General features: G+C 42.7%; 1 protein-coding gene across 1 annotated transcript in view; it reads left to right on the top strand.

The window, feature by feature from the left end:
- Nucleotides 1–1,577: 1,577 nt before the first annotated feature.
- Nucleotides 1,578–18,187, top strand: part of LOC139725064 (uncharacterized) — a 30,207-nt gene continuing 13,597 nt past the window's right edge. Inside the window, exons 1-2 of the mRNA XM_071636153.1 lie at nucleotides 1,578–11,123; nucleotides 17,785–18,098. Of these exons, the coding sequence (XP_071492254.1) occupies nucleotides 1,578–11,123; nucleotides 17,785–18,098 (9,860 nt within the window). The remainder of the gene's footprint in view (nucleotides 11,124–17,784; nucleotides 18,099–18,187) is intronic.

The following is an 18,187-nucleotide window of genomic DNA, read 5'->3' as shown; positions in this document are numbered from 1 at the left end:
CATGATTATGCATATAAGAAGAAGTATGTCACGTTTTGACAAGTCTCTTTATGAAATGCATGCACATCTTCACTAGATATCCATTCTTGCCTTGAAATCACATGGAAAAATTGCATCCGACCATAAAACATTCGTTGCGTTCCATTCAATACTAGTATTAAACCCGAAAGTAACTTCAAACGAAAATTAGTTGTACTGAGTCGGTCAATTGTTTTTATTAAAATTTTTGCTCTCATATCCGTGGAAGAGTGGTTAGTCAATGATATTTACTCTCATCACCTTAGCTTATTTACATAAATAGCTACGCCAAATTTCACTGTTTAATATAGGTGAAAGCATGTGAATATTCAAAATTTTCTTAGTTTTCATCCGGGTGTGCCAAAGCTTCTACCGTTATTTTAGTCTGCTTAATTGGTTTGTGTTGAGGTAAAGACGGGCATAGTGTGAAACTACTCTTTAGATACTGACGAGAGTGACCAGGGGCCCGTTTCATAAAACTTGTCATCAGTGACAAGTTGTCATAGATGTGACAAGCTAGTGAAATCCTTGCATCTGATTGGCTGAGAGCAAATTTGTTATATAAATGTGGCAGTTGTCACTAATGACAAGTTTTATGAAACGGGCCCCTGATCTGGTCGATAATAGTTTGACAAATGAGAATTATAGACAAGTGCGCGAGGATATAAATGGTTGTTATGATGGAATACTTTTTCACAGGCAAATGTTCACGCTGTATAGAAAATATATTGTCTATCGGGCTGCCAAAAAATCTTCAATCAGTTGATTATGCTCCGGATGGTAGACCTAAGAGCAAAGTGAATAAGTTCTGAGATAAAATTTTCCATGATGATACTATCAATCTACTCACAAATTATCAAATTAGTTCTGCAAAGCCCTTGAGTCGGACTAGTCCTACCTTGTGAAGAAGACACGAAAAGATACAAAGGTATATATACGAACACTTTATTCTTTTTTTTCTTGAGTGAGCTATGTATCATGTATAATGCAAAATATTTTGCTAACGACGAACCGGCAAAAAAAAATGTCACAATTTTGGTATTCTAACATTTAAAGTGGATGTCATTGTCTTCGGCTTTTATGCTACATTAAACAAATTGGAATAATCTGACAGAAAGTGATATTGTAAAATCGACAGAAGAGGGGAAGAGGGCTGATGCGTGTCGTTCATTAGAATAATGCATTGTAAATGATAATTAGTCAGGTCAGGCTATCTCGTCAGCTCATTTATTTGTGTACATCACACATATTACATGGATGAAATTTCAGGATTGCAATGCACTCCGCAGTATATTGATGACATCGTGCATTATGATAATCAGAAGAGAGGCAATCGATGCAGAAAGAAGCCTGTCGACCAATAGCGACGCTCGGTTAGAGCAGATGGCGATGAGGGGGAAAGTCTCTCCTCGCATCCATACCAGCATTGTGTTGATTGTATGATCGTCTCTAGTATGAGGGTAGATGGTGATTTGAAGAGGTTTATCACTTAGATATTATGAAAGAGCGAACAGAAGGATTATTTACGTGGAGATGGGAACAGGAATAAAGTATGTAGTATGCAGGCCATTCAGGAATACAGGGCCATCATTGAGCACGAAGACTACAGAGACCTCTGTGCAAATATTGACAATTTAAAGCAGCTGAGAGGAAAATCGATCCCAGGGCTAGTCGGAGTAGGAAAGCGAGCTCGACTATGGCCATTCTTCCTCGAGAGCATCGCGGAGGAGGTGGAACCTCTCAGTAGCGCGGAGAGTTCGCCTCGCCTTGCACACAGACGATGTCAACAAAAACAACCTTTGCAGCTGAAATTTGAGCGCATCACCTCAGCCGGCGTTTTGCCATTAGATGCCGAGTCTTCGCTACCTTCGCGATCACGACGAAACCACATCATCACCAACGCTCGATACTTCGCTGTGTTCGGCAAGGACGGGAAGTACTCAATCGTGAGCAAAGAACCTAAGGGTAGCACGCAAATCTTGCCATTGTCGAGCGATTTTTATGTCAATTGTGACAATAGAGAAACCACATATAGTTTGCACCGGCAGCCGTTATGCTTGTACGAACAGTCAACAATAGACCGTCCCAATGTGACCGCTGTCGCGAACAATAACACGGACCAGGCGTTGGGCTGCACGGTACAAAGTGCACAGTCTTCGCCTCTTACAAATTATGTCAATAGAGACTCTGTCGTGACGGCACTCGAAGCAACCAACGGCCATATTTCGTGCGTTTTGAAACAAGATTGCAAGGCGTCAGCTCTCTGTTCGGATCCAAAAGGAATTACTGGATATGTAAGCGTTGATCGCGAATGTGTGGATTTACAAAACTTGCATGATTGTGATGTTACTGAAGAAATAAGTTTGGAATCGAGTGCAATGGCGTCGCTATTTGGACCTAAGCAGCAAAAACGAGTTGTGATCGTGCGATCAGCGGAGGCACAGCGGAAACACGATCTCGCGGATGCTCGGAGGCGAGAAGGTAAGGACACAAAGAAGAAGCGTAAGGCTGTTCACGTAGCTGTGGTAGAGGATGATCCAAATGCCCCTGTTCCCAAAAGTATTCTAAAAAATATTCAACCCAGACCGGATAAAACTCAGACGACGATTAAAAGGCGACCACAAGATGGAATTGATAAACTATATATCGCAGAGAATACTCGCATGCAAGTAACAAATAGTGCACCCTTTACTCAGCAGCAGACGGAGATTGATGGGCAAACAATATATGCAAATGTATCCCGAGGAATGTACGGGAGAGGAAATGGTAGTAATGCACACCCAAGGTATGCCGGTGAAAGTCATCATGGTAGTTTGAATCGTAATGGAAGTCATCAATTCAGAGAAAGAGTGGGGACAGATGAGATGCATTATAAAGAACCGAGACCGCTCTTAACTCAGCTTGATGGTCGACATCACGTGAGGCAAGGAGGGGGTGGGGTACCACCAACTCAATCGGGAGCCATGCTTGGTCCTTCCCCAGCAGTGTCAAGGCAGAGTTTAGCATCCACAGTGTCCTTACAGGCACCATCAATCCAAGGCTTGACCCCGGAAGAACAACAACTAATCTATAATCTCCGACAAGAGAGGGGCATAAATCAAGGGGGGAACGTTCCTCATTTCCAACCGCCTGTTTTACATGACACATCAAGCATAGTCTCGATAGCATCGGATGACACGCTCCACAGTGAACATGAGCCTCCCCCTCGGCTACCAAATAGACCCATTCTTACTCAATTACGGCATCCTGTTGAAAACCCAAGGGGTACAGCACCGCACCAAGCACCGCCACAAGAGAAACCAACAAAGCAGCCAAAGGCAACTAAATTTGATTCTTCTTCTGGCCCTCATCATGGACACAAAGGGCAACATTCCGGGGAGAAACAAGTAGCAGTAAATCGGCAACATCCACCACAACAAACACAATTGAGACATGGGCAGCGGCAATACATGCCCCACCAGCAACAAGCTGCGAGTGTTGGTGGACCACCACCACCTGTACCTCACAGAGGTCCTCGAACTGGCCAGGCAGGTCAACCTGATAGGATGAGAGTGCAGCCGCACCTCGAATCACCTTATGCTGTGAGGGACATTAGAGACCAGCAACACGCAAGACCACCCCCGCCACACAGTGACGTAGCTCAGCAACAGCAGCGGAAACATTATCAAAAACAACCCGCGATTCGCCCAGGGCCTGATCCTTCGTATGCTTCCATACCAAGGGAAAATCCTGTAATTAGAGTACAACAGGAACCACACAATCAGCGACATGCAGGAGATCATCGTGGCCATCGAGGTACTATGTCCAATGCCACATCACAACAAACAACTGGTAGACAAACGCCACCAATGTACAACTCAGGACAAGATTTGTTGCAGCCACCCACTCAGGCTAAACCGCGGAGTGCCGATACATCTTCCCTTCAAAACCGTCAAAGAATTCAATCAAATCAGGAGGATGTGTATTCTTCGTCCAAAAGCAGCGATAGCAGTGGTGGCTTGGGGCGTGGCAATAACAAACAAGGTCCACATGTCACGATGAAGGAGACCTGTTTCTACTGGGAGCCGGACGAAGAACTTCAACGTGAACGTGGCTTGAAAGTTGTTCGACAAGAATCAGCACTTGCCTCAGCTGCTTCCAAACAATCAAAAATTCAGGGGAGGCGTGCACAAAGACTTGCCAATGACGGGAAAATTGTGACCCAACATGGGCAAGAGAGGGGAGAAGCAAGACGACGTCCACAACAACAACAACAACAGCAACATCAACAGCAGCAACAACAACATTCACCTCAAGCCATGCGAAAATCTTTGCAGCAACTTCAGCATTCGCCGAAACTATTGCGCCCATCACAACAGATAGAACAACAGGAGCAACAAATTAGCAAACAGGAAGATTTAGTACAGCCGCAATTACAGCTGCAGATGCAACCACCATCATACCAAGAAACAGTGCATGCAATACCACAACAACAGGCGGAGCGTCATATACTACAACAGCAACAGGAACGTCAGCACACGGGATTGCAGGAAGAGGATGGAACACTGCATGAACCATCAACAGAGCGACAACGGAAACCCCCTGTTCCCAAACCTAGGACTGTATTTAAAGAAACAGCATTAGGTGTTGACTCGGAATTGAATGATTCACAAAGGAGTCTAGCCTTAGACACACCCGATGACGTCGATATTCTTCAGATAGCAGCCGCCGCTCGCGTTCGCCGTCAGCAACAAGAGCAGGAACAACAAAAACAACAACAAGCAAAAATGCAGAGGAGGTTGGAGGAGGATGAGGTGGCATTGCGTGAGCGTCTACGTATACATCATCAATTAACAGGTCATGTACACCACGAGGAGGAAAATATTTATCCAAATCAGACTAGCCAATCCCATCACCACGCATATTTCACTGTAAGTGGACGCATGGATGTTGATGATTTACCCGAACCATCGCCCATCCCTCAGAGCAGTGATAGCGAGTCTTTCTTCCATGATAGCGATGATGAGAAGAGTATGTTGTCTATCATTCAACTCGACCAGGAACCCAAAGTGAGGAAGGGCAGGGCGCATGGGGACGACGACCGAGGTTCATCTGAAGCTGGCTTTCGTCTCAGCGAGAAACGATTAAAACAGGCGCCTTTCACTACCATGGAAATTGAGATGAAAAAGCCTACTTTACTCCCGACTGAACCTGATGTAGAGACAGTGGTGAAATCTGCGCAGTCATCTGACCAAACATCAAACCGGATTTCGGAAGAAATACAGGAGCACTTTCCTATACAAACATCAAACCAGATATCTGACACGGTGCCGAAACATGTTTCTGAAGAAATATCTGAGCAGGTCCCTGAACAGAAGCAGAACCATGTATCGAAGCAGATGACCACACAGACACCTGAACAAGTGGAGGAGCCGATAGCAAATACACAACACCAATACCAAGTGACACATCAACATGCATTGGAACAATTGCAAGAACAGAAATCAGAACCTACAAGAGAGTCACTCCATACCTCACTTGAATCAGGGCACGAACTGACGGAGAATTTACCTGAACCAGTCACTGACTACATCCCAGTTAGAAAGATGATGCTGAGTGATGGAGATTCAACACCAATGACAGATGATATATCGGATCTACCGGCACCTCCACCATCACTCTTGTTCCCACCAACATTGTCTACAGCATATGCTCAAACTCGTTCAGATTCAGATCTCGCTGTGCAGGTTACAGATAATGATTTCCCAGCTGTGATGACGGAGACAGCTGTTCAGACGATCCCCGATCGAGATTTCAGCTCTCAAGTTGATTTTGATCTTATACTGTATGAAACATCACCTAAGCCTCATCCTCAGTCCATATCAATTCAAACATCGCCTAGCGTGGAGTCTACGAAAACATCAGACGTTGCCGTGGGATCTCCTCCTGAAAGACCGGCAAGTTTCAATACTCAGACTGAAATTTCGAATCCTGTGTCTGTTGAAATTCAGCATGAACCAGCATCTCAATACGACATACATCATCGTGATGACATTGCTCCACCCATTGATAGTACACGTGACCTACCACATGTAAGCGGGCAGTACAGCGGGATTACCTCTAAATTTATAAACATGGAAATGGCTCGACCTCGGGTCCATTTTGATGCCGAACCAGCAGGACCGGATCACCTATACCGTGAATATATACAATCACCTCCAAACAGCGATGGCACCTATCCTGGATTCCATCATAACATGAGTGAGCAAACTCACCACACCAGTGAATCTGCTGCATATTCAGACGAGGACGAACCAAGTAAGCCAAAAGATGTTGAACCTCAGCAATCCATTTCACCACAAATCATGCTAATGCAAGCTATGCCACAGCCACCTGACAATAAATGTTATGACGATGACGATGAGCTGCCTGTTTATCCAACACTTGAAACTATTCCTGAAGAATCTGAAACGGGATACTCACGAGAACATAGTACAGTCACGGGAACACTGTCATATACCAGTGATGGAGATGATTATCAGAGAGGTCTGACAGAGGAACACGAGGACGATAGTGAGGAAGGTAGAAATGACAGTGATGATGACGATGACGACGTCGAAACGGAAAATACAACTGAAAGCATCAAGGAAGTTAAGATAGTTGGTGAAATTTCAATTCAGCCTCAGCGCGGCAATGCACAGTATGTTTTCGTTCAAGATGAAGGCTCCTCTTTCGAAGATGAGAGTGGTGACATCCCCGTGGAGACGACATTCAGCAGTGTGAATGGTCAGAGTCCAGCTGTGCAGGTCCTTGAAGCACCATATATCGGCACACCAGTTCACGAAGCCAAACTCAAAGACATGCCCTTTGCTTCACAACAACCGGCAGTATTTGACCCAAGGACATACCAAGATAGCAGCATACCAATGCCATCGTCTATACAAGCAACCCATGGATGGCCTGGTGGGGATGGGTTTTCCGAGGACGCCGAGTTGGCCAATAAAAACACCATTGGTGATACTATGCTTATAAATGATGGAGATCGATCACTCACGCAAGACAAAGCTCGTTATAGCAAATCATCAGATAACTATAAAGAAAATGGAAGAAAAGATGAAACACGTGATGCTATACCCAGCGATAGTCCGGTGAAAATAGTGCAGCTTGAGGAAGAACCTCGAACATGGGGAAGGAAATGGACGGAGGCAGACACCGAACAACAGTCTAGTGATAACACGGGGAAAACAGATAGTGATGACACGATCGTTGAAGACAAGACTTTAAGGAGCGATGACGTACCGCTTTACTTTGAAAGAGAATACTTACTTGAATTACCCCAGACAGGAAAAGAGGCTACGTCGAGAGAAAAATCAGTTGATGAAGCGGCAGCATCTATTAACTTTTCATGGCAGGCGCGAAATGCCTACCAACCACTTCAAACTGAAATAATTGACGCTAGTCGTCATTTTGGGAACACAGGCAACACACAGAACGGACAATACAGCTTTCATCGGAGAAGTTTGGCAACTGAGGCCAAAATTGACAATGCAAATCATGATAAAAGCGTCGATGTCCAAAGAAAAGTACAAAGTGAAGGAGATACGATTTCATCTTCGGCAGAAAATCCTCCCGTTCTCGGGAAGACGGTCGGAAGATCGTTTATGATCGGCCTATGGGGTAGAAGTGAGGAACCATCAAATATTAGTCACCATGACAACGAAGGCACTACTACTCCTCCTGAAGAGCAAATCCATGTTGAACATGAAATTGAGTCTGGCTTCGAATCTGAAATCACAGCAAAACCCGTAAACGATCCATTATCCCCTGCTGACGAACCAGTTCGAGTTGTAGAGTGCGGCGAAGCCTCCTCAGAAAAGTCTTCACAGCCCGAGGTGTCAGGAAGTGAGAACGGTCCCCAGTTTGGGCTGAATTACGAACGAAGTACCATATATGAGCAATCTCGACCTGAGCCGCCAGTTGAAATAAGAGAACAAAAATACACATTTGATAATGAGCCTCCCTTTGATTGGTCCACTCGTCAGTATCGTCAACTACCCATCCAGACTCAATTTGTTGACACCACTGAGACACCTGCAGAGAATGTATCTCCCCAGAGAAGTACAGTAAGCGCATATCAAAGTCTGGAAGACAGACCAATCATCGATACCAGCGTGATTTCTCATTCATCGCCAGTTAGTCGAAATCCCACTAATCGAGAAGAAAGTAACAAAGTGACTAGCCCAGTTGTCATGGAAGAAGATCAATGCGAGGATTCTGACAGCAAAGGTGACACTACCAGCACAGACCCAGAAAGTGACAGCGAAGATGATAGAAATGATAATGAAAAGGAGATGGACATCGGCGAGGATAGCGATGACGATGAGGGAAGTGACGAAGTAGTTTCTCCTTTGGAAAGGAAGAGCAGTTTCATTAAGAGAGCCGAGATTGTACAAAGTGACGACGAACTCCTGGATGCATATGAAGCCTACGGTGAGGAGAATGAAGCACAGCCAGACTCATTAAGGTCGCCTACTCCTCCCAAGGAGTTTGGAGCTCATGACTTCTTGAATTCTTACCAAGACTTCCTCACCAAGCGACAACAATCTCCTACCAAAGTCAAACCACCAGTGTCGCTGCATGAGTTGCCTGCGGAGGAAGTGACTGGAAAGGGCAATGAACTCGAAACTTCTCCAATTTCATCCCACAATGTCTCTTTGCAATATACTTTGCGTGCCCCATTACCTTGTGAAACAAACTCTGAAAGTCCAGTTATTTCGTCCACAGAAAATAAGACATCTGTCCTTACAGATGCTTCTACGCATGCGCCGTTACTACGTGACGCTACTTCCCAGTTAAGAGACACTGGACTTTGCCCAACCGATAACAGAGAACTTACAAACAAACTCAATCAAAATTCAGAAGACGAAGCATTGCAAAGTAAGGGGAGTGATAAAGAGCAGCCTGTTAACATCAGTGTACGCGGACGTCGGTGGTCAGCTGGTGACGGTGACGAAATCTTCATCGATGACTCCCTAGCAGACTGGAAAACTGTCAACGTGGCTGTGATCACTGATAGCGAACGTATCGATGAACTTGTAACCGAGGAGACTGTTCGAGGCAAGGAGAATGCCGCCATTTCCAAGCAGCCAACCGAAATATTTAGTCAGGCGGAAAACAAACATGAATCAGTTTGCTCACCAGATGAAGAACGCGTTGTAATGAGAGAGCATAGATCAGCTCCTATTCCCAAACCACGGCTGTCACTGAGCGCCGCGGACAATCTAGATGTGATTGCTGATATTCTCGCTGGTGGATCAGGTAGTGAATTTCGTAAACAGTCTTCTGCACAAGGAGACTCGGGTGACGATAATGTATCCGGAACAAACAAAGGTCATAAACCGGTGATAGGGGACGAAGAGCTGAATAACGCAGAGCATAGGCACTCAGCACTAGGTCATGAATCAGATACTGACAGCATCACTACTGAGTTGACCGTTCCATTCGACACAGGTGCAAAGAAAGACAGACGTTCACGTACTCCAGGCCCTTGGCTTGATGAAGGCGACGACGATCTGAATTCGCAGACAGACTGGAGAACGAGTTCCGGTGGGGTCATAGCGCAGCAACTAGCTCGAATGCGTGAAACTCTCAAGCGAATGGAGTTGCCTAAATGGTATCGTAAATCGTCCCATTTCAAGCAAATAATGAGCGGTGATGTAAGGAGTCTCCCTGCATATCGAAATTACAAACCACGACAAATCATGAGCGGCCCACCTACACCAACTGGTCAGCGTCCTCTTGCGGTTCCGTTATCGCTTTCCAGCTCGACAAGAATGTCTTTTGTGAGAGAGGCGCGTCTCCGCACAGGTTTCTCCCCATCTCCAAGTTTATCATCGCCCACCCCTGCCTACTCGGCTTGGTCTTTTTCTGAGCTCCCTATTGATACAACAGAACCCACACCGGGCTTCACTCCAATAACAGCCGCGTTCAGTGAACCTCTTCGGAGAGATCTTTCATACAGTGTCGGTGATGAAATTCACAAAGATGTTCGTTCCAGTGAAAACGCACTACCTGTCTTTGCACAGCAGCCCCAACATATCTCAAGCGAAGCAGTCGTTGACTCACGTCCAGAGGAGTATACGGAAGAAACGAGAGCAGAAGAAAGAGAGAGAAGTCGGTCAGTAGGAGAAGACGATATGTACCAGTACACTGTGAAAAGAAACGAACGTGTTAGTGGATCTGCCATGTTTTATGTATCCTCTTTGGACACTCAGCAGCATGACACGCAACCAGCCGCGCCTCCTGACGAAAGCTGGGGGACCTCACATCACACTCAGGCAAAATTGAACAGCCCTGCTAGCTCGCCCGTAGATAACTACGGCGTCAATTCTCACAACGATTACTCTGGTTACCATGGTGATGATGAATCCACGACTTACAACTATTACAACATGAATAACAACAACACAAATGGGACTTCCTATGAGCCGTCTTATCCCATATCGTGGACACCAAAGTCATCTTCGGACGAAATACAAGAAAGAAATGACTTTGGTCATCACAATAATGCTCAATCGACTCTAACAACCATCAATCGCTTCGGTCATTCTCAACCAAATAGCAGTCTTCCTACGGCACATCCTCATATAACTGTAACTGACACTACCGAGGACAGTGGTCCTCACCGGAGTCGCCATGACATCGGTGCATTTTCGCCATACTGGGATCAACCTGCCTCTTCGAGTTTCCAAAATCTGCATGACGCCCGCTACTTAGGTGGTGTCCAGCCACCATCTGTCACCATGGAGGAGATAGTGGACAGCTTGCTTGGTCTGAACACCAGTCGATCCCCCAGCAGTTCCTTCACGGAATACTCGTCTTACATGGATGCTTCGTCGATGTCGATGTCGAGCACGCCTGACCAATCAGTTAGCGAGAGTGATAGTTCGCTAGAGACTGTCATATCGCAAGACGAGGTCCAGGCCAGAGAGAAGAAACTGACCAGTCAAACGACCACGGTGGAAGGAAGGCGAGTTTTGAAGTCCATTATCATCGACGACGGGCAAGACGGCGAGAGACGGAACATTACCAGGAGTCGAGAAGGACTTTCAGACATTTCCGAAGAGGTGAGTTCTTCCAACATTTTTGCATAGCAGTAACAAATAGTCAAAAACTTACAAAGCAAGTTAACAAAACAATACCAAAGAACTTACGATGCAGTCAAAATGTGCATCACACATGTTCAGCAATATCCTGGAATTTAGATTGCACAGTTACCAAAAGTCACATGATAACCTAGATACATAACAACAGCTTAGAACTTTCATAAAACTGACAACCTATTGTTATCTTAGATTGATTGACAATGATGATTTAATTTTACAAGAGATAGTGAACACTCCCCTCTCAAAAAAGCAACAAAAAGTCAACCTACATACAAACTTTCATGCAACAATCAATGGTCCATCTTTCACAGACACGCGCACACACACACACACACACACACACACTAAGAAACATAAAGTTCAAATCTTTAACCCTAATCAGGCTAGGGGGGGGGGGGGGGCGGAATCCGCCCCCCCCCCCTCGACGTTTCGCGCAATATCTTCGCAATGCGATAAGCTCCCGCCGCGATGTTTCATGACTTTTTTCTTTTAAGTATCGCGCAACTTTTGAGACCCAAATTGTTGCGCCCGCGCGTACCGTTTTGACGCGACGCCCGTTCGAAAAAAAAATTTGTCAACCCCAAAATTGCTCCAAAACGTGATTTTGTGTACAAATCCAATGCAAATTGTGTTTTTTCAATTAATTCACATAGAATTCCATATCTTCACTTAGAATGGCTGAAATTAATTCATTTTAGCATAATAATGCTTCGAAAAATGTCTGTGACAAATTTTGGCCAAAAAACAAACAAAAACAAAAGGTCAAAAAACAAAGAAATACATAAGAAATTCAAAAAAACAATAAAATACATAAGAAATTAATTTCGATACAGATTTTTTTTTATCCTATGTCTCAGAAGAATGATACAAGAAACATTTTAAAAAAGAAATTAGCTTAATTGGAGCATTAATAAGTGATTTAGAGCCCAAAACTGATTTTATGCATAAATTACAATAATTAATTAATATAAAATATAAGAACAATTTTTTGGAGAAAGTAACCATACAGTTTGATAGAATACGTCGCGGGCGTCGCATGTGCCGATTTTCGGCGCGATCGCGCGTTCCATAGGCGAGATCTGAAGGGGGGGGGGGGGGGCGGAATCCGCCCCCCCAGATATAGCATAGCCAAAAAAGCCCAGCCTGATTAGGGTTAAGGGGAAGAAATTCTTGCCAACTTTGATTTTATGTTATTGATATTTTCTATCATGATGTTACATGTATTCATGTATAGAATGCACGTAGTGCTAAGCTTATCTAATATCTTATAGCGGGTGTCCTCTCTATTTGGGATGATTTGGTACATTCCTAAGAAGCATGACCATGTTGTCTTCAGCTCTTTTTTTCTTTTTGTGGTGTTATCATCATCGTGAGTATCGGCGGTACTGCTCAAACAGCGATCAAGCAATCGGGGCTTGAGTTCACAAGTAGATAGTTGACTTCATTTATTATATGATTGTTAAAACTGTAGTTCGCTATAATTCAGACAAGAAAACAAATCCAAACTGACGGGAAAATGCTCCGAGTGTAGAAATGAAGCTCACTATATTGCATTTCCCACAGCGCTTTCAGTATCAGCGCGTACCTGGTGCCATTACTCGAGACCCACGTGATATCAAAGCCCCCTATAGCGTTCTTCCGCTATTCCGCTGCTCAGGCTACCTTTAGGCTGCGTTCACATAGAAGTATTCGGTATTCGGTATTCGCTATTCGCTATTCGGTATTCGCTATTCGAGCACCGAATACACCATCACCCGCACCGTCAACTCACCATCCCATGTAGTGAGGATTTCTTCCTCCTACATCGCAGCAAATCTTATTAACAATTTCTAAACTGCATCAGAATGGCAGTCTACATGCTTATTTTTGATAACGGGCAAATCCAGACCAAAATTGTCATAATTTCATAAACGAGGGACGGTATACGCTGCAAGAAAATCGAACAAGCTCGATTCCCACTTTGCTATACTTTTCGCAGGTGTTCGGTACTTTCGAATAGTGCCCTCCTATGTGAACCGGTGTGAGGAAATCCTATCGTTCGATTCAAGCTATTCGCGTGCCCTCGAAAAACGAGCCCGAATACCCGAATAGTATACTTCTATGTGAACGCAGCCTTATCGGTGTGTTTTACCCACGGTAGGAACTATAGTAGGCATCTATACCTATTTACGCAGAGATACACAATGACAAAAAAGAAGAGAAAAAACAAGTCTCAAATTCCAGCCGGTACAAACAATCGTTCTCAGTCGTTTTCAGGGCGGCTACTTGCAAATACGATTACTTCTTTGTACTGTCCATGCATTGAGGTCGTGGGAAGTGTTTGTTGGTCATTCAAAGGACCACGGTCTGTATAGATCAACATCTACCTTTCCTTGTTAAGCTGAGGGGAAAGGGTTATAGCAGGGAGGTGAGAGGAAACCTCCCTGGTTATAGTATGATTTAAAGGTAGGGGATACCTTTTACAGACCTCCAAAAATGCAGCAAAACATTAGATATGAACCTCAGGGGACTTGCTTAGGCCACTGCTTAGAAATTTGGAAGTCAACAGTTATCTAAAATTTGAATAATGGTCTATCGTATATTCAGACAACCCATCGGAAACCACACGCTATATTTTGTCGACTTGACTGATCGTGATTACTGATATAATATACATAATATAGTATGATATAATATACAAGTATGTATGTATGTATGTATTTTTTCTTTACTATTTTACTACATTTGAATAAGAGAGAGAGAGAGAGCCCAGTGTCTCACACAAGTTGTCTTCTCAGAGCTTTTATGACATTTTTGGTGAGGTAAAAGGTAGAGATGCCAGGGTACAGATGAATGTATGTCTCGAGAAACAAATTCATTTTAATAGTATAGACAGTGGAGAGTATAGTCATTTGACTGCACCATATAGTTTGAACTATTTCAGCTGTAAGACATCAATCTCGTTTATGTTATCTTCTTATCTTTATCTTGAAAAGATAGACAGTTTAGACCGCATTAAACACTCGCCATGAAATGTAACATGTTATCTCCTAAATGATTTTCCTTGCACATTGAATGAGGATTTTTATATCATACAGTGTACAGGAGTAATGCAGTTGAGGTCATTCAAATTCTCGTGTATCATAGTAGTCTACGCATTATAGGCGACAATATTACTATTGGTGGTTGCTATCCTGATTCCTTAAAAACTTTAGAACAAGCGATGGTAAACCTTTTCCTTATAGTCAGGCAAGTTTGATTACTGTGGCCATACTCATTTCGTTGCGACTATGAGTTCACACAACATCTTTTTTTTTAACATCATTTAATCGTCCCTTGTCTTCCTCGGCAATTTCTCCCTTTCCATAGGAGACATTAAGTGTTTATTCTGCCAAGATCGAGTAAGTTTTGATAGTAAAAATGTAATTCTGTGACCGTCGCTATTTCAATCAAAGTACTTGTTTTGTGATCATAAAAGTGTTTCTTTTCCATTCTTTCTTCCTCGACAAAACAAAATGTGTACATCAACCAGTAGCTGTGTCCTTTGTCAAAGTGTCGCTGAAATCTTACGAAATCTGTACAGGGTTTTGTCTATATATTGTGCATGAAATGACAAATTGTACACACTCCTGCGACTCTGTTTTGCCTTTCCCTCATTTTCATCATTATTGACATCTGATGACACTGGTCATATCGATGCTCATACCTGTGAGTTTCATCTAGCTTCTCCTTTATGGATGTACATGTTAAATGTCTCTTTCAAATAGTTTTCAAACAGATGGATTTCATTGTTATTTTTTTTCTCTCTCACCCACTCTCTTTCGCTGTATTTTTTTTTATGACTGTCATTTGTTCTAACTCTCTATTCTGATGCTTTTACATGAAATTGATTGTCTCCGACCTGTTCAGTGTACCTGGATACACAGATAAATCAGTGAACCGAATGTTAATATCTTGATAACTAATTTAGTTTCTGTTGAATTTGTAGTCACACTGAATGTGTACAGGTGAATGTGTCCAACATATCAATTTGCCTGTTTGTCATACCACGTACTACCGACACTGAATCCATTTCAGTCATCACGACAAAATTGAAGCAACTTTTAACCCGTTCTTTACCAGGGACTTTATGTGCACTCGACGCTATTTGGGGTTTTCTGTGTCAATCGGTACCCAAAAAACACAAAGTTTATCTATTTTGCAATGGGAGCAGTCACAAATCTAGAAACAATTTGTTTTCTCAATATCAATTCGCTGTTACCTCTTACCAATGTAACATCTGATACATTACCGTAGTATACCCTCACAATTTTAACTATTTAGATATTTCTGCTGTTTACGCTCTGAAACTCGTCAGTTTTCCCATAATTTACCCCGTCTCTTCAAGAATGTAAGTTTGCATGCTTTGAAATAAGTACCTGTATGTACAACTGTATACTATCAATGAAACTTGCTTAATTCTAGAATGTAGAGACGCACTTTCTGTATCATGTGCTTATTTTTATCTTAGTCGGTATTCTCAATTGGCATTGATTGGTGTTGCTCGTTGAAAAGACATGAACATTTCTCTCTCATAGTGGGACCCACCGACTGCTGTCCAGCGCAATAAAATTCATATCTTTTCCTGATTTCTTGACCTTCATTCAATCGTTAAAAAAACAACATTGATGGTTCCTGCTTTGTACCGAACAAGACAATATGCAAATGTTATAAGCACCCGCTCAGCCTCGCAAAGATATTTCCACGCGACTTCCTTTTTCAAATGGTTAGACAGAAAATGTATATGAACGAGGGCTATGTAAAGTTATTGTTCGCCCATAGCGTGAGACGAGTCTAAAAAGTCTTTTCTTGAAGTTATCCACAGTTTGAAAAAAATAATGCAATCTCACTCTCAATCTTGTTCAAATAATAGACGATATATCATTATATTCAGGAATGTATGTTTCATTCCTGATGATTAGTTTTCCTTTTGTTTTTGTTTTTTCTCTCCTAACGGTCAAGATTTCAACTAAAAAGATATACAATTATTGACCACTTCGCTATCCCAAAAGCATTTTTCAAACAACTCAAGATGATATTTTTGTCAAGGAAACTGATAGCGACGCATTCAATAGGAGGAATATTACACGTAACTGGCATCCTTTGAGGTATTCCCATTGTTTGCTTTTACGCGAGGCCGAGTTACTGTCAATCCCAGAGCGGCTTCTAGATTTCTCTCACTCAAATTTATTACTTTTGTCCGACCTTAAAAATGGGTTTCAAGGTTCTGTTTTTGATTGGATGTCACGTAATCTTTCGGTTGTGCACTCTTAAAACATCTGAGTCAGAACTGACCCGGAACTGGGTCCGTTGGGGTCATACACCGTTCCGGGTCAGAAATGACAAGGAATGGGGTCAGATATGACCCATTCAGAGTCATGAATTGGGTCAGGGTGACCCCATTCGGGGTCTTCATGACCAAATTCGAAGTCATTTTTGACCCGGAACGGTGTATGACCCCAACGGACCCAGTTCCGGGTCAGTTCTGACTCGGATGTTTTAAGAGTGTGTAACTCATCTTGAACTAGCTCTTTTAAAATGCCGTCGAACTTTTCCAAAGTTGTCAGAAATGCATATTTGGAACGATACTACTGCATTATGGTTTCGGAGAACAACTTTCGCACGCATGTAATCAATGAGCAAATGACGAACACAGAATTACACTTAGCGATAGAATGGTGTTTGTTTACGTTTTGATTATTGCTTTATGGGAAATTTAATGTATAGGAATATTTTTCTGTTCTTGTCATTAGATATGTTACAACCTGATCACAGTTAAATCGATGACCTGTTGCATAGCTCATTAGGAACGTTTCCACATTATGATCAATCTTAATCAAGCGTTGCACTGTTTATTTATTGTTGTCATACGTCTGCGGGCTGCAATGGAAAGTTGACCACAACAACAAGTGGTTTACAGAGTTAACAATCACATACATTGACTGACATTATGCGAAATTAGATGAATAATACGACATTTATCAAAGATTCAATATTATTGACAAAATATTTCAAATTCACCAAGTTTGGTATTTCCAAAGACCTTTTTTCATATTAATGTGTCGTCACTCCTTTTTTTACATGACTAATTTCTATTTTGTTCTTGACGCTGCTTTTCACTATCAAGGATATTTATTTGCACTCACATTATCTTAGATGAATTGTCCAAAAGGATCTTGGTCTATTCGTTGATTTATTTTACATATATTTTTATATTCCCAAAGAAGATTCAGATTCTTCATAGTTGAAAGACAGAACATTTTGCATGCTTGAATATTTGGAATGCATAGTTTACATATTGATTCCATAAGGATTTTCCTCAATTGAGTTGTCACCTTTCCGTAATCAATCATATTCAGCAAACTTCTTACCGATAATGACAAGAAGTCATAAAAACACAAAACAACAAAACTGAACGTCAAACTTGCACTGCATGCTCAGACAGAGTAGGTCCTATATCAAAGCAAGTCTATAACTTCGTAGAATATTCCGTGACGGAACAAAGACAAAAGTGCTACCAATAAGCTGTCCATAGTCTCATCGATTATTTCAGGTGTATAATATTCTACTCACACTTATTGAATCATTTTCATTTAATTTTCAGGTCATCATGGTAAAGTGTAGCTACAAACGGTGCAGCAAAGTAAGAAGTCTGCACGAGGCGCGCAAATCCTACAAGACCTGTCATAATTGTTACACCTACTACTGCTCACGTGACTGTCGCAAGTCTCACTGGAATCGCCACAAGAAAAAATGTCTGTATGGACGAGTGAACAGCTTGTGCAAGCATGTTATCTACCATAGCCGTTACAACGAGGTTCTCCAGGAGGGTTTGTCGAGGATCGCCCGCCAGGGTTTCGCCAGAAGGGGACGGGGATCAGTGATGCTCAGCTTCTCCAATGTCGAGGAGGCTTACAGGTGAGGGAAGAAAGCATTTGTCATAATACATAAACATAATCATGTACTGTATTGGAATGTATTGTAGGCGTTATCTTTCATGAACACAT

Source organism: Diadema antillarum, unplaced genomic scaffold (genome assembly GCF_040938485.1).
Source record: "Diadema antillarum isolate AM-2024a unplaced genomic scaffold, OU_Dant_1.0 seq00000014_RagTag, whole genome shotgun sequence".
Taxonomy (NCBI): Eukaryota; Metazoa; Echinodermata; class Echinoidea; order Diadematoida; family Diadematidae; genus Diadema; species Diadema antillarum.
Note: the sequence above shows the minus strand (reverse complement) of the source record. Positions and strands in the feature narration are given on the sequence as shown.